The following is a 22,066-nucleotide window of genomic DNA, read 5'->3' on the forward strand; positions in this document are numbered from 1 at the left end:
TACCTCCTTACCTGCCGATTCAGCCCTGAATGGTGTGTGGCGGATCTGACGATGTTTCGTGCGTCCGATGGTCGCACGAAACATCGTCAGATCGCCACGTGTATGGCCAGCTTTACCTTTGCCTCAATGAATACAGCTTAATAGGAAATACAGCCTAAGGCTTATCTGTAAAAGCCCTTATTCATCTTCCATTCTAATTAACAACCTTTTGACTCATTTATAGGTTTGGGAGTTGCAAATAAAATATTAAATGTTGAAAAAAGTCTTACAACTCAGGTGTATACATCATACTAATGGTGTATTTTATGGTGAGCTTCCCCTTTAAAAGGTAATATTTATTCTAGTCATTACTGTAATATATCTAAATAATTTGTATTTGCACTTCTAAATATAAATTATAACTCTAGTTAATGCCAAAGAGGAGCCAAAGTGTTGGTGTCACTGTTATATATGGAATAAACTTACTTGCAGTAACTGAAACGTGAACTGGATTTATTCAAAGTATTGATGTTTAGTTCTCAGCACTAGCCAGTTCTGTTTTTATACCACAAGGTGGCAGCAAGATGAAGAAAATGCCTGCAGAATGACTAAAAGAGCATCAGAGTGGGAATAGTGTGTCGTAGAGGCAGCTTGGGCAGGAATGCAGTTACTACCAAGGAGTTACTACAAGTGTTTTAACATTTGACTCTGGCTCATGAGTATGAAAGGTTGGGGATCCCTGGTATAAGGTTTGTAACAGTTATGGGTCTTAGTCAGATAGCTGACCACTAGATGGTAAGCTCTATGGGGCAGAGATCTCCTTCCTACTGCGTTTCATACCACATGACACTTATTCTGTGCACTGGGTCCACTTTTATTTAACTTAGGGGAGGTTATTATAAGTAATGTATCAGTGTTTGCAGGTGACACAAAACTCTGCAGACCAATCAATTCTATCCTGGATGTGGCATCCTTGCAGCAGGATCTTGACAAACTAGCAATCTGGGCGGCTAAGTGGCAGATGAGATTTAATGTGGATAAATGTAAGTTCCATACACCTGAGATGTAAAAATATGCAAGCCACTTATACCCTTAATGGGACTGCACTTGGTAAATCCATAATGGAGAAGGACCTTGGAGCAAGCAATGCCAGGCAGCAAAGACATAATGGGATGTGATCACACTTTTTAGTGGATATATAACTCTTACCCACAGTGACGGTGGGTCCGGGTGCTCATGCCCCAGACCATTCAGCATAGGGAGCCATCACAGGAAATCAAATTGAAGATAGGCAGGCACTCCGAATTGTTTGTTGCAAAGAGTATAAAAATGCAGCCAGTAGAAAATAATTAAGTTAAAAAAGTATAACTTTTATTTTATCCATATGTAAAAGCAAGTAGCCTTACGCGTTTCATACCAATAGGGTACTTAGTCATAGGCCCGGCAGCAGCTGCAAGAGCAAACAAGGTTTTTGAGCTGTAATAAAACGGGCATAGATTCGCAGGAGCACACTTTACAGAGTGCTGGTAAGGCCCCATCTAGAACTAGGGCACCCATTCCAATTACAAGAAAGGAGGTCCTGTTTAAATATTCACAAAGGATTTTTTACTGTGAGAGCTGTGAAGTTGTCAGATAAAAAATAAGGCCAAATAAAATAAGCATTAATTTCTAGGTTGGTTGGAAGAATATACATTCAAGATGATCATGGGAATCATGAGGTAAGGCCCACATCTAGAATATGCAATGCAGTTTGGGTCTCCAGTGCTCAAATGGAATATTATTCAGTTAGAGTGGGTACAGAGAAGGGCAACTAAGCTGGTAAAGGGTATGAAAGTCTTAGATATGAAGGACTGGCTAAGTTGAGTCTGTTTACACTGGAGAAGAGGCGCTTAAGGGGTGGCATGATAACTATGTATAAATATATAAGGGGATCATATAATAATCTCTCTAACGCTTTATTTACCAGTAAGTCCTTCCAACTGACAGAAGGGCACCCACTTTGTTTAGAAGAAAGGAGGTTCCGTTGAAATATTTGGAAAGGATTTTTTTACTGTGGATGGCTTTTTAGCAAGTCAAGGAATACAGGGTTATGAGAAATAGCTCTTAGTACAAGCTGATCCAGGGACTGGTCTGATTGCCATCTTGGGGTCAGGAAGGAATTTTTTCTCCCTCTGAGGCAAATTAGAGAGGCTTCAGATGGGGTTTTCTGCCTTCATTTGGATCAGCTAGCAGTAAGGCAGGTTATTTTTACAGTAGGCATTAAGGTTGAACTTGATGGACGTGGGTCTTTTTTCAACCTAACTTACTATGTTTTTAAAACCTTTTTTTTGAATCATATCACTGCTGTTGAGTTTGTATAACTGTAGCTTTATTAATTTGTATCTTTTTTATTCCTGACATTCCAAACATTTAAAAAAACTAAATTCTGTACAAATAATACAACCAAGAAAAACAAAAAAAACAGTTGGAATTTATTCAAAAGATAAATCAGTGAACTACATAAACCTACAATTCTATAATATGGAACATAAAAAAAGCATATACTACAAACAGAGACTATTAAAAGGATTTAAATAGTTGCCTTACAGAGATCTATCATATTCATGTCTCAAACCCTACCATTGTTTTAAAATCTCAGAACCATTTTCCTGCTCTAAAGGGAGGGATGTCACCAAAAGGCAACAAACACGCAGTAAAGTTTAAGTTCATTAAGGTGCATACATTGTATGTGCGTGCAAATATGCAAGCATGCCTATATGTCATTTAGGGATGCTCTCGAGTAATTAACCTCCTGAATGATTTATCAGACTACCAAACTGAATAAAAAAACATGGCAATTTGAGAAAACCTTTTTAAAATGCATAAATTGTGAACAAAAATGTGTTGTCAGGGTTAGGGTTAAGGTTCTGTTTAGCTGAATGGTGCAAAAAGAGCTAGGGAAGTACTTGACATGTCTTTTAAAACATTCATTGATGTATATATGTACAGGTGTATATATTGGATTCGCCTTCTTTCTGTATGATTAAGTAAGAGTCTAAACAAATGGAACCACTTCTACAGTCATTTCACTCAGATGTGTGCTAGGCTAGGAGAGACCTCCAAGTGACTGACCATGTGCAGGTTTATTGCAGTTACATTTTTTATGTATTACTTGTACATACATAAAAATGAGGTAGGTTATTTGAGTTCCTAGGTACTCTGATTAAACATAAGGCCAATTTAAGCACTGATTTCTAGGTTGGTCGGAAGGATATACATTCAAGATGATCATTTAAAATACTGGTACATACAGAATTTTCTATGGTAGTGTTCCATTATTAAACTAGCAGCATTTCAGTTTTGGAACTACACATGAGGATGAAAAAGTAACTTCTTACTACCAATAGTTGGTAGGAGGCAAACAGCATGGGGCTTTTTAATCTATTAAACCCCTTCAGATTTCTGGAAAAGAACTAAGCAGAGTTCTGTATCAGCGCCATCGGTGTCAGTTTCCTTTTACCACGGCGACTGTAGCAAACAGCATTACAGACGTAGCTCCTGTAAAATAAAAAACATATTTTATTTTCATATCCTCCATCAAACCGACTGAACCACAGAGGAAAGCTAAGGAGGTAGCCAACAGGGTTTGGGCTTGATGTCTTTCAGTCAGTAGGTCCTTGAATTTTAAATGACTAGCATTTTTAGGCAGACAAATAGTTATTTTAAGCTAACACCCATGCTCCACCTCCAACTCACATGTGTAGTACATACGGTACTTATACTTGTATTTAACTCTTTCAAGATCTTTATCTGTCAGGGGCCCAGTCTACTTGCAGGCTCAAACTGCCAGAAAATGGCAAGACTTGCTAACAAACAGGTGGAATATGGGGCATATCAGATTTATGTTTGGGTGTAATGGGGCATGGATAAGCAGACATATGAGTTTAAGGTTAAATCATTATCACTTTGCAACTTCATACTTTGGTCACACTTCTGAATTTCATGAAGTTTAGCTGGATAGGGCCAGTTTGTCTGTCTAATCAAGAGTTAACCCCTTTCTACTTTATGTGAATGTAAGTGATCTGTTCACACTATGGAGCAGGATCCTAATTTAAAAGGTTCAGGATTCAAGAACTCTAGCATTCCTGTTGGAAGGTGACTAGAAATATTTATGTCTATGTCACTGGGATCCAATCACATTAAACTGTAACATTTTGTAAATAAAATCTGGCTAATTCAGTTTTAAGTTTGATGTTTACTAAGATGAGATTTCTATGCTGCCACATTAAGCCTAAAGGTGGCCATATACGTTCAGATTTTAGTCTTCAGGACATTCGGATATAGTTCAAACATTTAAATGCAGCCATCTAAAACTTACATTCAGACTGAAATTGTAGGAGAAAGTCCTAAAAATAATAAATCAGAGGATTTTCTGAACATAAAATAGTTGACACCAATCGTATGAAAGTGACTTCCTGGAAATGCATTGTAGGCCCCAAGGATATCAGATACACAATACATGCGTAGATTTTATTGTTATCCTATCTGATCAACCTAAACTCTCAAACGACCAATCGCCATGGTATGAAAATCATGCAAAACTACGTTTTACATTGGTGCATGTATGGCCAGCTTAACCCGTTTTGTGTTTGGGCACTTTTTTATAGACCTATAAATAATTTCCCTAACAGGCACAAACGTGTTAGACTTAATCCTTATCCACATGGATGAATTTTTAATTTTATCTTTATTTTGGTTCTTTAATTTATGGGGAACACATATTTTCGTTTTCCTATATTTTTTTCTTTTGAATTTTGTCTCACACATAACTGCCTCTCTCTTTCTCATATGACAAAACAGGTTAGTAAACATCTTTCCCTTAGAAGCACAACGTGCACTACCTTGATGCACAGTTGCACTACCTTCATTTTCTTTTATGCAAACAAAGTTCATGGTATTTTATTATTATACCACTGCTACTTAAAAAACCAACACCCTACATGGGCCCAGAGAAAGTGCCCTTTCTGACCTGGCTTAATGCTGGCCCTGAACAAATGATAAATATGTAATGTAATAAATATGTCAGTGGCTGATTTCATTTTAACAAATGTCAAAGATAGAGACAAAGAACACCAACTGTTTTATAAATGAATTGCCTCTTCATTGCAAAATCTCCCTTTTGAATTATTTTACATACCTAAATTATTCTCTGATACAAAAAGCAGAATCCCCACTTAGCCATGCTTACCTCTCCTATTCTTGTACTGGCCAAAGTGGAGGTAGGATTGCTAGTGTAGAAAGCACAATTTTGCTGTCTACACTCAAAAATTTCTAGTGAAATAAAATTCAGCCTTAAATTACCATAAAACATTGCTGTATGTTTTGCTTTTTTACTTTTGCTTTTTTTACCATTGGAACAGTCTCACCTATTAAGATTATACCAGTTTAGTAGTCCTCAATATCAAATGAATGGGTGGTGGAGATCTCACTAATGTGTTGTCTCAAGGAGAAATGCCCGTAACTAAAAGACCACTGTACCCTTCCTTAAAATGTCTAAGGTAAAAAATATGTAATTGTTAACCTATATATTACAGCGAATTCCTTTCACTTGCATATATCTTGCACCACCAGGTTTCCCTCTGGCATGCAGGACAATCTGCCATCTTTATATTTTCCATACATAGATCATATAGGGGCCCCATACAAATAGTGCTTTCTGTATATGTTTTGATGGTCCCAAGCTATGCCTGATAATGTATCCATCCCCTGACACAGCCTGCATGTGGCTGTGGATAAATGTTTATAATTTATTTATTATGGTGTAGGGGCCTATTTTCAAACCCCCTTCAAATCCTATCTCTGTCCAATGATGATTTAGCCTTGCCACTCCCAGACCCACCATATAATAGTCTTTGCACTGTGAATACAAAGCATACAAAGCAATGCTAATATTTCATTTTTATTTGAGACAAGGCAGAAAAAAGATGCAGATTTGCTACACCAAAATCCATTATGAAACATGTCAATGCTTCTGTCTATTGACTTAAGCACATTATGCACTCGAGAGGCTGGTAAGTAAGATTAGTTTGCAGGTGATTGGACAGCATTAATATGTGCTTACCTTGAGATACTAAGCAATGAACCATGTAAAAGTCTCTGCTACAAGAAAAACAGCACTTTGTCTGGGGCTCAGTTATATATGTTATTGAGGTCATGTTTTATTCCTCAGGCACAGGAACATGCATCCGGCAAAGGGTGGCATCTCCTCAGTGCAATCATATGTGTAATACTTTCTATTATAGTTATATTCTTCTAGTGTGATTGTATTGGTCAATGATAAAAGTAAAAACAAGAATAGAGATGAACCTTGAACTAATAAAGCTAAAAAGACTGGCACCATTAATAGGAAAGGCAGTGGGTCAGACTTAATTTTGATAACATGACATTTTCCAACAGGACACAGTTTACTTTTAGGGTTATGTTACACATAGTTGCTCTTACCAAACTGCAACTTCTCCCCACTGAAAAGGACGGGAAATGCTCTGCTTATGCTGCTGCTTGCAGTGGTAGGTGTGGAACACTTGCTTTAATGTTCCTGAGATGTCTACATCTGTCATAGGTTGAGCATTTTATGTTTTTTTCAGATGAAAGTGATTTCTTGAGACTACTTTGCAAGTTTGCCAGTCAAAACATCATGTGTGACATTTGCCTTAGGAAGATAGCAGAGGTGGCAGTTAACTGAATTTATTGAGGTATGGACAGGCCTTTGATATGCCAGGTCCACATAAGTGTCGACCCCATGGTATTTACTTGCAGTGACTATGCCTGAACTCAAAATCTAATTGTATGTATGTATATATATCCTTATTTATAAAGCGCTACTTATGTACGCAGCGCTGTACAGTAGATTCAAAATAAACCCTGGCATTGCATGTATACTGAGGCCCAAACAGTCTCCAATAAACCCATTAAAAAGTGCCAGTCTAAGTCAGCTCACAACAGTCTCTCGATCCCAGAATATCTAGATTGCCAGTCCAGGGGTTATCGCAGACTGGTGCCTAGTAAAGTCATCTGAAATACTCATTACTGAATACCATGTCCAACCTGACCACTACTGAACAATGTATTTAACTCTGCAAGTGTAGCTTGAACAGCTTGAACATTATAACTGGTAAAAGTCATGGTATTAGGGCGTGTTGATACTGTACAGGAATTTTAACTAGCACCTAGTTAGTCCCAGTTGAAGTCCCAGTCAACAAGGCATCAAAAGTAATTTAATAACTGCTATACACAAATACAAACAACAGAAAGGGTCTGATTTATGATTAATAGTAAATAAAATACGTACATTCTAGCTACTTTTTTATCTTCCATGTAATTCAAAAAGAATGTGTACAGTACATAAGATCTATTTCTCTCTATTTATTTTCCCAAAACACTAAATTATGAGAGTTCAGCTTTGTGCATAGAACTTTTCTGTCCAGTATATTTACATTTCCACATATGACTGGGAGTTACTGTATACTTGCCTGGCACGTATTCACAGAGAGAGAGGAAGAGAAAAAAGGAATGGAATCCTGGTCTGAGACATTGTCTGGAGATCTTGGAGATTTTGCACTTCCCGTGCCTCTAGAGCAGTGATCCCCCACCAGTGGCTCGGGTGAACACATTGCTCACAAACTCATGAAAAAAACAGATGTACTGCCAAACTAAACCTCCTGTAGGCTGCAGCAGGACCAGTAGAATTTTATTATATTAAAAATTCACAAATAGAGAAAAATAAAGTATAAAGCAGTGGTGTACAACTTCTGGGTACCAAGGGCCGGAATTTTTCTGGCCTACATGGTGGAGGGCCGACAACTGAAGCCAATTTTGACCATTCCCCGTTTTTAAACCACACCCACTTCAAACCACGCCCATGTTATCACAAGAGCTTTTAATACCATACGCACATTAATAGTGGTAGCGCTGCAAAAACCCAAATGGTTGGTGCTCACTGTAGGGATATCACCATTCCTTCATATGTGAAAGAATTATATTATATCATATTAAGACACATCCTTAAAACCATATGTCTCTTCCTCCCCTGTGGATTGCACAGAAATATAATTACACACCTTATAGACCATATAATGACTATATCCAAATGCTAACAAACTTCCAGAAAAAAAACCCTTCCAGGTTGACCTCCCACATGCAGCATAGGGCAGGCAGCGTATGGCACACACAGGCAGCATAGGGCAGGCAGAGTATGGCACACACAGGCAACATAGGGCAGGCAGAGTATGGCACAAACAGGTAGCATAGGGCAGGCAGAGTATGGCACCCAAAGGCAGAATAGGGCAGGCTGAGTATGGCACACACAGGCATCATAGGGCAGGCAGAGTATGGAGCACACAGGCAGCATAGGGCAGGCTGAGTATGGCACACACAGGCATCATAGGGCAGGCAGAGTATGGAGCATACAGGCAGCATAGGGCAGGCAGAGTATGGCACACAAAGGCAGGGTAGGGCAGGCAGAATATGGCACATACAGGCAGCATAGGGCAGGCAGAGTATGGAGCACACAGGCAGCATAGGGCAGGCAGAGTATGGAGTACACAGGCAGCATAGGGCAGGCAGAGTATGGCACACACAGGCAGGGTAGGGCAGGCAGAATATGGCACACACAGGCAGATAGGGCAGGCAGAGTATGGCACACACAGGCAGGGTAGGGCAGGCAGAATATGGCACACACAGGCAGCATAGGGCAGACAGAGTACTGCCTGTGTGTGCCATATTCTGCCTGCCTGTATAAAAATTTTAAAAAAATAAAATACAGAAAATGATGGACAAAACATTTACTGTTTATTTACTGAACATTTTAAAGGGGTTGATCATATTCAAATTCCAAATCTTAATAAACCACCAACAATGCTCTCAGCATGTCAGAAAATCCATTTTCCATAAAAAATAAGCAAAAAGGCCACTGTAAAAGCTACTTATTATATGTATTAAATCAGTGCTTCTTCAGTCTCTCTGAACAGTTTTCTGAAAGGATGGGAGTAGTCTATTTTGAACCTGACACACTAAGAACTTCCTATATGCTTATATCTTCTCATCCAGGCTTTGCCCTTACTTTCGTCCTATTGAACGAATTCATTGTTTGCTTGTGCACTCTTACCAGTTGCATAAATTGAAAGGCCATTGGTTTATTTCTCCCTTGTAATAGCATAGGCAAACAGACTCAGGACTCTGTCAAAGGCACAGGAAGCAGTCTCAGACTGACAGTTTGAGCAGTCTTAAGTCTGCTGCTGGTACCATGCATGACATCATATAAGGAAATAGATAGTGTTTATGGGAGTCACTGACCGCCCCCCCCTTCCCCCCAGCACAGGGTCTTTGCAGAAGTGAAGGGTCAGCAAAGGGATGATTCTGAGGTGAATATCTCCTCAGCTACACATTTTTTGTTAATTACATATATGGCAAAGATTTTGTCTATTAATGTGAATTTTTAGATTGTAGGTGAACAGCCCTTTTACGGCATGCCTAACCCCAAATTCTATTATTTATTAGTTGCATAACATTTGGATACAGTTTGTATCTTAGGATTTATTCTGTATCACCACAGAGTATGCAGTGCCTCCATTGCACAAACCAAACAAATCTCCAAAGCACATCTGACAAAGGCGAGGCAGTTACCTCCCTTTATATTTATGCAGTGTTGAAATAAATATTATGCAACTGCAAACAGTGTTTCTGATTATATTGAACTCAAAGCTGAGCTTCAAGTTTTCTGACTAGGTTCTGGCCATTACAATAGGCACAATGCTAATTTCTGACTCCTTGAACATACTGTTTTCAAGCAGACTTACAACGAACACACATGGTGGTATCGGTATCAAAAAATAAAAAAAAGAGTTCACCACAGACAAACTTTTCAGCTCTTTATTTACTTTTACAGGGTTTTCTAAGGATATTTCTCAAAGTGTGAAATAAAGGTCACTGTGTAATATAAATATGATTTAAAAATTCTATAAAAGTGAATAGGGAGCTGCGAAATCTCTCTCTGCCAAGCTATCACTAGTTCTTTTTTCACACCTTGATAAGTATGCCCCAAGGGCCCCTCATACGTAATGGTTTGTAGCTGGGAAAGGAGAGGTCCTTGTGCAAATTTTACCTTGCCCTCATTTTCAATTCAATTTTTCTTGTGTCTTAAAAATGAATTGGCAGGAAAAAGTACAGGAAATGTTACATTTTGTGCGTACTTCACTGAAGTTTAACCTCTCGCCTCTTTTTGTCCATATTGCCAACGGTAAACTAGGTGGAACTACCATCAAATATATGGTTAGTCTAAAATGATCTTGCAGTCAATCATCTGGATTATATTTTCACCCCAGGTCACTATGCCCACTTCTAAATAGGGCCACTCTATAATTAGTTTGTGGGCCAATACAGTTTTTATGCAGACCTCTGCCCAAGTTAAACTGGTCTAAAGGCAGAAGGCCAGCCAAAGCCTTATCAATTTACAGCTGCATAATTCTTCCTTTAGCAGCAGCAGGCTGATAGTGGGCCAGTCAGTGGGCCCTCTTGCTTCTAACTATTAAAATCGGACTTTGCGCAAAGAATACGAACATTTCGGAATTCATTAACGCTTTGGTTACACTTTTCTCGGGACTATATTTTCGCCATATTTGATCTGTTGAGTGCCATTGAGCCCTATGTAAGGCTTTCAAAGCCAGACATGGAAGGCATCAAGCCAGAAAGGTTTTTGTGGCATAACAAACTATTCAGCTCGAAAATTTTGTGACTTTCGAAACGCAATTGCGATATATTTTCGTATGAACGATAAAAGAATTGTCGAGACATTTTAGAACTTCAGAAATGATTGTGGTTACTCTAAATTTTTATCATATCGTGTATTAAGCCCAGAAAAAATTGGATTTTAGTAAATGTGCCCCTAGGTATTAGATAGCCTCTACGCACTTTATTTCATAGTAAATATTGTTTTTATTCAACCAAAACTTTCCACCAAGTCAGGAATTCAAAAACAACTACCTGAATTGGGGGCACTGAGAGCAACATCCAAGGGGTTGGTAAGCAACATATTGCTCACGAGCCACTGGTTGGGGATTACTGGTGTATAGTATGTAGAGCAAAGATACTATGATAAAAAAGAGTTTAAGGGAGGGGAGAAGGAATTAAAGTTTTGAGAGTGGGTCCATTGTCCAGGGTTTTCTAGTGGGCCCCTGCCATCTCAGTCCGACACTGAAGACAATACCCTAGACCAAATTTTATACTGCTTTTGTCAATGTATATAACATATTCCCAGGTTTAAAATATTGTTTTAACTGATAGATATGGCATTGTTCATTTAATCTAGGTACCTACCTATTTGCTAATTCCATTGATATTTCTTCTAGTGGGCGTCCCTTAGTGTTAGGGACAAACATTATAACGAACACCAGTGATGCAATACTCATCAACGCGTAGCCAAAAAGCATCCAAGGCAGCCCGATAATCTCTGTTTACAAAACAAACAATGTCAGTAAAAGGTAATATCCTAACTGCACGGAGACGTTGGGAAAACACTGGAAGCACTTCTCAGCAGTTATTTGAAGCCTTATTGTTTAATCATCTCATAGTTAATATTTTATGCGAAGGGATTACTAGATATTAGATAATGAATTTGAAACACTGTACACTGTTAAAGGTGGCCATACATGGGCAGATTTTAGCTGCCAATTTAGGTCCTTCAGACCAATTCAGCAGCTTATATGACCATGAAAGGCCTACTCAATCAATAACTGGCCTTAAAATTGTCTCGTTGATACGAGACACATACCCTCCATTTTAATTCGATTGTTTGCCAATTCTTTGCAACTTTTTAATTGATCTTCATTTTTAGTAGTTTTTGAATTATTCTTTTTATTACTTTTCTTTCTATTCAGGCCTTTCTTGTCCATCTTCCAATCTCTCATTCAAACCACTGCATCATTGCTAGGGTAACTTGTACCCTAGTAACCAGACAGCTGCTGAAATTGCAAACTAGAGAACTGCTAAAAAAAGCAAAATAATTAAAAAACAACAAAAAAAATGAGACCATCTGCAAATTGTCTCTAAATATCACTGTCTACATCATACTAAAAGTTAATTTAAAGGTGAACAGCCACCAAGAAAGCATGCCCATCAATCCACCCCAATCTAACACAATTGTGCCTATATTGGGATAGGAAAATTCTTTATTGAAGTATGGTTATCTTTAATCTATTTTATATAAATTATATAGCTTACATTGTGCCCAGTACATCCCTTCTCTCCATAACTGTATAAATAATATATATATATCTATAATTGTTAAAGCAATCAAATCTACACAACCTATAGTATCCTAGTGAATACCAATGTTTTGTTTTTGCCAATACAGTCTAGGGCTTTACTGATACAAGCAACGTCCACTCATACAGCACCAAATAACCTAGAAAGAATGTGGATGGTTGGGATGTTGGGATGTTGAAAATACAAACAGACATTATTTTAAGGAAAATTAGATTAGATCCTGGGGAGAACACAGATATACATATTGAAAATGTGAGTATCTTTTTAAAACAAACCTGTAGAACAGGTGTAAGATAAGCCTTAGGCTATAGCTCCATAAGACTGTCCACTCCTGCATGAAGATATTGTTGCCTTTAGACACACTGGGGTTGATTCACTAAAGTACGATAAATTTTATCGCACGTTTTTTTGCTTTAAAATAGACGCGATAATTAGCGCGCGATTCACTATAGTATTATCGTGTGCGTTAAGTCGCCATATCACATGCGTTAATTTTCGCGCGACCGCATGCGTTAGTTTTAACGCATGTGTTAATTTTCGCGCTGAAAAGAATACGATCGCATGATTCACAAACACTTAGGCGCGCTAAATATCGCATTAGGCTATGCGAAAATTAACACCTACTTCAGGCAGGCGATAATTATAAAAAAGTACAGTTAATGAGCTTTTGGCAATAAAATATGGACTTTGCAGTGCTATTTATTCAAGTATGAATAAATGAAAATTATGAAAGTATGTGTTTCCCCTAGAGTGATGCAGCCGCCAGTTTGCAGCGAAATGGTCATTTTTAATACAATAATTTTCCGCAAGTATTGGCGTGTATGGCTAACATGGCGTGCGTTTATTCGCACGACTATTTATATGTGGCTACAAGTGATGAAATGTTTCGCCAGGCATGGATTCGCAGCAAATTTTTGGACATGCGGCAAATTTTTTCATGCGTTTCACAAAACAATCTGCCAATGGCAAAACGCATGAAAAAATTTGCCACGCAAAAATTCACCGCATGTCCAAAAATTGACACAGGCATCAAAGAATAATAGTCGCGGGCAACAATTTTTTTGGCCGTACAACATTTTTGCCGTGTTGTGGATCTTTCGAAAGATTTGCGAATTTTTCACCAAAGATAACCAGAACACATTTGCTCATCGCTAGCGGCTACTATTTATAAGCATCTACTATTTATATGCTACCATTTATATGCTCTATTTATATGCGGCGACAATTTATATGGAGCACTATTCATATGTGGCTACTATTTATATGCACTATTTATATGCGGCGACTATACACGAGCGTTATTTAGCGCATGTACCGGCAAATTCTGCACAAAAATAGTCTTCGTGAGTTAAATAACGCATGCAATATCGCGCGAAAATTTGCGCAAGTATGCTTATAGTGAATCGTGCGATAAGTCGCGAAAATTTAGACGCAATAAAATTTTTACCGCACGCTATAAATAGCGCACGTTTTATCGCACTTTAGTGAATCAGCCCTACTGTATGACACACTGTGATTGTATGCAACCCTAACCAATGTATCTGGTTATTAAGTCTGCAAGTTCATTGGATGCAGATGAATTCAGCTGTGATGACTAGATTAAAGATATCATATAAATATATGCTGTAAGTGTTTAGAGCTAATACGTGCTTTTGCTGGAAAATTGCCCAATTTAAACTGTGACAACACAATATTTATTAGTGCTGATAGATTTTATGAGCTTCATTCAGTAAACATAAAAAGATGTCCATTAAGGATATCAATATTTCATAGTAATGAAACTCTGAATTACAACCAGACAATGTGTTTTTAAACTGAGCAGAAATTTTTCAATGTTCTTTTCAAGAAACAAAAATGAGATCCCTTACCAGTCAGTGTGAGAAAAGTAAGGGAAATGAGGAGATTCATGCCCCAGTTCATGCTGCTTGTTATTGCAAAGGCCCGACCTTTGATTCCTGCAGGAAAGATTTCACTTTGCACCAGCCAAGCCACTGTAATAAATGTAGAAAGCTCATAGGTCAAATCAATGTGGAAAACACAATGTTCCCATAACATTTCAGATATATTTGCCATTATTTTCTTAGTATTTATAGGCTTAATGGAACATAAACTATGTTTTTTTCTTTAATTATCACTATTCTTCTCCTTAAAGGACAAGGAAAGGCTAAGTCACTTGGGGGTGCCAAAATGTTAGGCACCCCCAAGTGACTTTAATCGCTTACCTTGTACCTTGTTAGGAGAAAACAGCACCAGCCCGGGGTACCTGTAGCAATGCGCTTCCTCCTTTCTGCTTCGTTTTGCTGGGACTAAACGACAGGCGCATGCACAGTAGAGTGAAAAGCCGACTTCTCAGTTAAAGTTCCACTATTCACTCTACTGCGCATGCGCGCGCAATCGATACAGGAAGGAGGAAGCGCCGCAGCTACCCCGGGCTGGTGCTGTTCTCTCTGGCAAGAGGTAGCAAGAGGTACCCGGCCAAAGAGCAGATTTATGTATTGTGCATTTCTGCCAAAGCTAATCATTCATTAAACAATAGTCGATAGTAGGAATATAAAATAAGCTAGCAAGCAGAACCACAAATAAGTTCACAAATATCTGAATATTGTAGTCTACAGAAAAGTAAAGAAAATAAACATTTTCAAAAACAGAAAATTGTTTGCTTTAATAATGATGTTAGTTTTGTGCTTATTTTACCATACTGATTACTCCAGTCTATTACACTGTTGCAAGTATGTTATTTTGTATCAGTTTTAAGCCACTACTTTAATCTAATAATCTAATTATAAATAATAAGACAGGCCAATAAATTTCTAGATGCGTACGCTCTCCAGACACGGGTGAAGGTGGTTTAAGAAATAGCTTTATTCACAATTGTCCATAGGATGGGTGGTGCTGAGTGGCTTAGAGCAAGTTTTGGTATTGTTGTATTTAACTATAAATTCTAAATGCCACAGGTCAAGACAGTTACATTGACTCTTTCTGTGCCCGAGCTTTTACTGTAAATCACCCGAAAGAACTCATTGTAATCAACCTTGATACGCTGAATCTTTCCATTGCTCCACAACGTATATTACTATTCATTTTTTAAAATAGAAAACTTTCCCTGTAATAAAAAAACATTCCAGGCTTGGCACCTATGTACGTGCAAATCTCTGTGATCCGCGGGTTCCCCTAATGACCAGTTATTCATAACCATACGTAAGAAAACAATGCTGAAAGGTGGAGTAAATGTGGTACAAAATTATTGCTTCGTAGGTGTAAACGAAACTAATCCAATAATAACTGGAGTGATAGTTTACTTTAAAAATAATAAGTAGTTACACAGGAATAATTAATTCTCCACTTTTAGTCACACCCTTACTGTTACATTTCTTTGACTTCTCTGAAAGGTAAATGCTTTAAAAAAATTATGCAATTAAAAGTGGCGCATTTACAAATAAAACTATTTAACAGACAAAGCAAAAACCATCATGTATCAGCTATTCAACCACAGGCCACTGCCCCAAGCCATACTGCTCATATATCTTGGAGAGCAGGCTAGAGATTGTAGAGAGAGTTTCATATTGAACAACCTAGTGATTCTTGATAATGAAGTTTTCCAGAGAAAGCAAAATGTTAGAAATCCTACTAAAATCTGAATATAGGCAGCAAAACTATGCTGTCACAGTAATGAACTTCTCTCTATATTTACATTGAAAGATTATACATCACTGCATATCCATATAGTGCTTTCTAAATGAAGTTATACATACATACATGGAAATAAATGAATGGAATATGCTCAGGGACAGGCACATGTAGCCAAAATCCGCATAAGAACGCGAGATAATGCAAAGTCTTGTGCTTGCACCCAAGTGTATTCCATTCATTCGGGTGCAGGCACAGAGCGTATGGCGCGTATTTTCATCAAGCGATTTTCAGCTTGCCGAAAATATACGCCATACTCATGGTATGGCATTAGCCTTAGGTTAGTCTGAGCGCTGTAAAGTGCTCACAATTTCTCTTTGTTTAATATTCATACATTATTTATTTTAACTTTTGACCTGTCTGCTCTGGTTGACCGTACTAATTTAAGTCTCTCCTTTCTCAAATTCTTTCTTAGATGCTAATGGACTCATCGATATATAAAACTTTATTCTATCACCTACTACAGATTCCATACAGTACTTGCTAAAAAAAACACATTATTTTTGCAATCCAGAAGGATTCCCAGCAGTTTAATCTATTTTACAATTGATCTAAATTTCTTGACCCCAGGAACATTGCTAACAAATTGACACATTTATGAAAGCGAATAACTGTGTCAGAGATTGTTTGAATGTTTGGAATCATTGATTTGTATGGGGTGCTAGCACTCCCAGGGCACTGACTCAACGTACCTGAATCCGTGCTCCCTGATGTAAATCATATGTGAAGAGAAAAGATTTGGACAATTATTTTCTGTACTGAAACAAATCGTTCCAGTGTGGAAAAATAAATAGTCCTGTCTCTGTAATGTTTTATCGAGTATACAGACAATTGTAAACTCAGCCCTTTAGGTGGTAGTTTGTACTGGGCTGGGATGTTCTTTTTCTTATGTCAACTTGTGGAACATAATCTTTGTAACTGAATTAATTTTCTTATTTGCTTTCTGTTTCCCCTGTCTTATTATTATTTAAGACAAACATACAAAATAGTGATTTGGATAAATCTCTGTACTTTTTCATCCAAACTGAATCCACGCCCTTTAAAGCAAAATTATACCCCCAAGCAATACAGGTCTATAAAAAAATATATTGCATAAAACAACTCATATGTAAAACCCTGCTTCATCTAAATAACACAATTTTGGATTTGGCTGAATCCATTGTCAAGGGTTCATTTTTGGTTGAATCCAAATAATTATAGATTTAAATTTAGAATAATATTTTTAGACTAATGTTATTGAGCTATATTTTTTGGTGAAAAAAGTCAATTCTGATGAACTGCAGAATACTTACTTGGTCCAAGACCTATAGAAAATGCAGCTACAAAGGCAAGTAGGCTTGCCAAGCACAGCCACTTCATGTATTCAGGAATCCCATCAGGTTGTGACTTGATCTTAGTTTCTTTAGGAGTGACTCCAATTGAACTATCCACCTCCTGAGTAGTAAAGTGCCACGACTTGGTCCCATTTAGTGGACTGAGGTAAGATGCTTTGGTTGATTCCAATGTGCTTGTTTCTTCAAACAGAGACTCATTAGGTTTAGATAAAGACAGTGGCCCATAAATAATGGAATCCTGAAGTGAATGATTTTGCATTGTGTGGACTTTACAAATATTGTTAAAATTCACATCTAGTTGTAGGCTTACTAAGCCAACTGATACTAATGACACGGCCATTACTGCAGATCCAATACAGAGGAAAGTTTTGCTTCCAATTTTATCCACAAAAATTATTGCTGGTATTGTGCTGACAACCTTGATAACCCCAATGCCAGTGGATGCCAAGCTGGCAGCCTCTGTGCTTTGAAATCCCACTGACTTTAGGACAGTAGATGCATAAAATAAAATGTTTGGCTGACCAGTAATTTGGACAAAAAAACTTAAAGTTAAGCCTATTAACAGGCGAACTCTCATATTGTCTCTGGAACAAAATAGGTCCAAAAATCTGTACTGATATTCTGCTTTTATAGAAGACTTGATGGCAGTTAGTTCTTCACTTATGTTTGTAGTTGCCCTTAATTTCTGAAGCACTTTACCAGCAGCATCATCATATCCTTTCATGATTAGGAACCGAGGGCTCTGAGGAAGAAAATACATTGCAATTGCTTGCAATGCTGCTAATGGAATTATGAGGCCAAACATATACTTCCAGCCATTGCTAACAGAGGCAAATAAATAATTGCAAATATAAGCAAAAAGGATGCCTACAACAATCATGAGTTCATTTAAAGACACTAGCATACCCCTTTTATGCTGGGGGGAAATCTCTGCAATATAAACACAGGTTGCAATGGCAGATAAAGAAATGGAGACTCCAATGACAATGCGTCCAGCAATGAGGCTTCCATAGGAAACAATAACAACTGGAAGAAGATTTGAAAAAACAAGTAATATGGAAGTGAAAATGATTGTGATTCTCCGGCCATACAAGTCTATAAGGGATCCCCCAACAAGTGACGCTACAAAAGCTCCAATCAGTAATGCGCTCACGACTATTTCTTGCTGCTGACAGGTCAGTTCTAATAAACTCTGGAGCTGAAGAAGGGCACCAGAGATGATTCCGAGCTCATAGCCTACCAACAGTCCACTTACGGCAGCAATCACTGATGAAAGAAGAATAAAAGCCCCACATCCTGCAAAAAAGAAAATAAAAATTACTGCCTTGCAAAAGTATATTGGCAAGGACTATAGTGTGCATTGTTCATTCTTACTTTATATCTTTGTATTCGTTCTTATAAGCAGGTTCTAGGACCCTCATATGGCATAAATATATACAAAAGTAATACCCTTTAGTGGTAAATATAGACTGGGCTTTTTCATTCATGAATTCATGTCTAGGACAAAGACCTATGCTGCAATGTAACAGTTTGCTTTGGGTTAAGGCCACATGGAGCTGATCTTCAGCTTACAGATAAACACAGGCTGAGAATCAGAACCTATGCTGGCATCAGCCTTTTCCTGTTCTTGCACCTGGACTGGATTCAGGCACACTGAGCGGATTTCAGCTTTGAAATGCATGTGTATGCATTTCTGCGCTACAATCCGCTCTGTGTGCCTTCAGTGAAGATGACACAATGGCTCCAGGTGCAGGCACAGGGAAAGGTTGATGCATCAGCCAAAGGTATATTATTTAAAAAAAAAAAAAAAAAAGAAAGAAGAGAGAGAAGCCTTTTCTAATGGTGACTGCAATTAGGCATGTGTTGCCTGGGGAGTACTAACATAAGACACAGCTTATCCTAGGTGGAGTGAAAGCTGATCACACTAAACTGGCATGTTGAATTATGAGTGCTATGTCAAAAGCTGCTATTTTCTGCCTTTACCACGTTAATGGGGTTCCTGTTCCCCAACTTCGCAAGTTAGGATTCAAACCTTAAACTACCAGCTTCAAGCACATTCATTCCTGCTACTATGACCAAAGAGGATGAGCCATGTCCTCCCCTTCTAATTTAGGCTAAGGACAGAAGTTAGTCCCAGAACCCAAGTATCTGCGTATTTGGTTGTGACAAAATGCAGATCTCTTCTCATAATCAAAGGAAATTGATTGTGGGTGGCACATGTAAGGGAAACAATACAGAACAGTTACACAAAGTGTATAATGCTAACCTTAGAACTCTTGAAAAATGCAAGATAGGAAAAGCACAGTAGTTTTAAGATGTGTAATAATATGAAATTAAATATTTTATGTAACAATCATTGCATAGAACACAGTAATTAGAAAATGCCCCTGAATTAAAAAAAAAAAAATATATATATATATATATATTTATATTTGATGAGGAAATGAATCCAGGCTCCCAGTATTTCAGTTGGCACATTGTTGCCTTACATTACTTCAAAACCTGTATAAAGTCGGTGTGTATCGATTTGTCTAAACCACTGTGTGCATAATAATTTTTTCTATCTGGCAATAACACAGGGACTGGGAAAAGAGAGGAGTTGAAGGCACATCTGCTGCATAATCGTTTTCTACACTGAAAGTGAAAATTAAGTGAGTTTAGTCATGGTTTAAAGAAAAAACTCTAAAACCACAAATATTAAATCTGCCCCACATAGTTGGCTAAAATTTCACATCTGCTGAAATAAAAGATTTTTGCAAATCATGTTGGTGGCTGTTGAATATCTCCTTACTGTGAAAACAGTTTACCTTATTAGTAGTCTTGTGCTAATCCCTACATCAACATGTAACTGGTTTATAATTATATGATGACCTCTTACACTTTGTTTTACCGAAGTTGCCTGAACTTTCCATGGCGATACGTATGCCTTCCATCAACTTCCCATGTGTTCTCAACAAATACCTTAAGGTGGCCATACACTGTAAGATGTGAAGACTGTGAGGTCGCCAAGCAAGCGGAACTTCTCCAAATATGCCCATCTATGGGTGGCGATATCAGGCCGATTTCTGACAGAAAAATCAAACCTGCCCAATCCAGATCTGGGCAGTTTTAGGCCAGATGTCAGTCAGGGAGGCCCATCGGTGGTGCCCATACACAGGTCTAAAGGAACGATATCAGCTGCTGAAATTTGCCCATGTATGGCCACCTTTATACTTAAAGAAGAAGTAAACCTTTTTATTTTCTTCTTTCTTTAAAATTACTTTAAACAACCCCCAGAATAATATACCTTAGTCCCTGCATTCTGCCTGCTCTAGTTTCTGACTTATTTATTTGTTTGATTTATGCATTGAAATCTCCAGTTGCTTTCCTTTTCTTCCTGTTCAGGTCTCCTTATCTCTCTGGCTACAGGGTAGTCGAAGAGGGGAGCCTTCTGGGCATGCCTGACAGAAAAGAAGCTTTCTGGGAATGCACAGAAAAGCATGAGCCAGTGTGCAGCAGCAGCTTTTTTCTGTGCTCATTCATACCTTCCTGACTCACTGAATACACACAAAAAATGCACTTCACAAACAGAAAAAATGCACCTCACAAACAGAAAGTTTATGTACCCAAATCACAATTAATAGCTATTAAAAACCTCATTTTCCATTTAATAAATATTTAAAAATTTAATAAAATTGTTTTAAAAATGTACAAAAGTTGACAATTTATTGTGGAGTTATAGTTCAACACCACAGTTGAATTAATTAAGATGCAAGTGCAAGCAATCCATCAATACCATACCTCCCAACATTTGAAAAATGAAAAGAGGGACAAAAAGATTTGGCGCACAAAGCACAGCAATTTTTTGACCACGGCGACTTTTGTGGCCATGCCCCAATTCCATTTTTTTAAAAAAAAATACTCCTTTTATATAGTTAGAAATGGTGGGATCAGACACAAATTGTGCTATACCCTCATACTGTACTACCTAAGGAAAACAATATAGCAACTCCTACATATAAAATATAAATATAGAGATAAGGCAGTCAGTTATACGTGAGTTATAACTATGTACCAGTTTTGCCCCCCCATACACAGTGCCCCCAATGGCCCAATAGACAGTACCACCCATACACAGTGCAACCATAGACAGTACCCCCATACACAGTGCCCCATAGACAGTACCCCCATACACAGTGCCCCCATAGAAAGTGCCCCCAATTGCCCCCATAGACAGTACCCCCAATAGAAAGTGCCCCCATAGACAGTACCCCACATAGAAAGTGCCCCCATAGACAGTACCCCCCATAGACAGTACCGCCCCATAGAAAGTGCCCCTATAAACAGTACCCCCCCACAGAAAGTGCCCCACATTGCCCCCATAGACAGTACCCCCACACACAGTGCCCCCATACAAAGTACCCCCCATACACAACGCCCCCATAGTAAGTGCCCCCAATTGAGACAGTACCCCCCATACACAGTGCCCACAATTGAGACAGTACCCCCCATACACAGTGCCCCCAATTGGGACAGTACCCCCCATACACAGTTCCCCCAATTGAGAGTGTACCCCTCATACACAGTGCCCCCAATTGAGACACAGTGCCTGCTTCTTATTCAGCGGCTCCTCATTATGCTCCTTCTTATACTGTGGCGACAAGCCCTTTTATAAGGTTGCGCCCCTTATAAAAGGGCCTGTCACCGCCGCACAAGGAGCCGTATAAGGAGAGGAACCACTGAAGAAGAAGGAGCGCCCGGTTCCAGCCAGCGCCTCCTGCTGTCCCGGA

The 22,066-nt window shown here is 38.4% G+C and overlaps 1 protein-coding gene across 6 annotated transcripts in view; it reads right to left on the reverse strand.

Moving 5' to 3' along the window:
* Positions 1 to 2,325: 2,325 nt before the first annotated feature.
* The window catches only part of slc2a12 (solute carrier family 2 (facilitated glucose transporter), member 12), a 35,972-nt gene continuing 16,231 nt past the window's right edge, over positions 2,326 to 22,066 (reverse strand). For 5 of the 6 annotated variants that reach the window (XM_031902423.1, XM_031902424.1, XM_031902422.1 and 2 more), the window contains 4 exons: positions 17,256 to 18,593; positions 14,145 to 14,267; positions 11,329 to 11,461; positions 2,326 to 3,516 (listed from right to left, as the gene is read on the reverse strand). In XM_031902423.1, the coding sequence (XP_031758283.1) occupies positions 3,432 to 3,516; positions 11,329 to 11,461; positions 14,145 to 14,267; positions 17,256 to 18,593 (1,679 nt within the window). In that variant the 3' untranslated portion in view covers positions 2,326 to 3,431. The remainder of the gene's footprint in view (positions 3,517 to 11,328; positions 11,462 to 14,144; positions 14,268 to 17,255; positions 18,594 to 22,066) is intronic. The other variant, XM_018094174.2, reaches the window with a different exon arrangement.

This window comes from Xenopus tropicalis, chromosome 5 (genome assembly GCF_000004195.4).
Source record: "Xenopus tropicalis strain Nigerian chromosome 5, UCB_Xtro_10.0, whole genome shotgun sequence".
In the NCBI taxonomy this organism is placed as follows: domain Eukaryota; kingdom Metazoa; phylum Chordata; class Amphibia; order Anura; family Pipidae; genus Xenopus; species Xenopus tropicalis.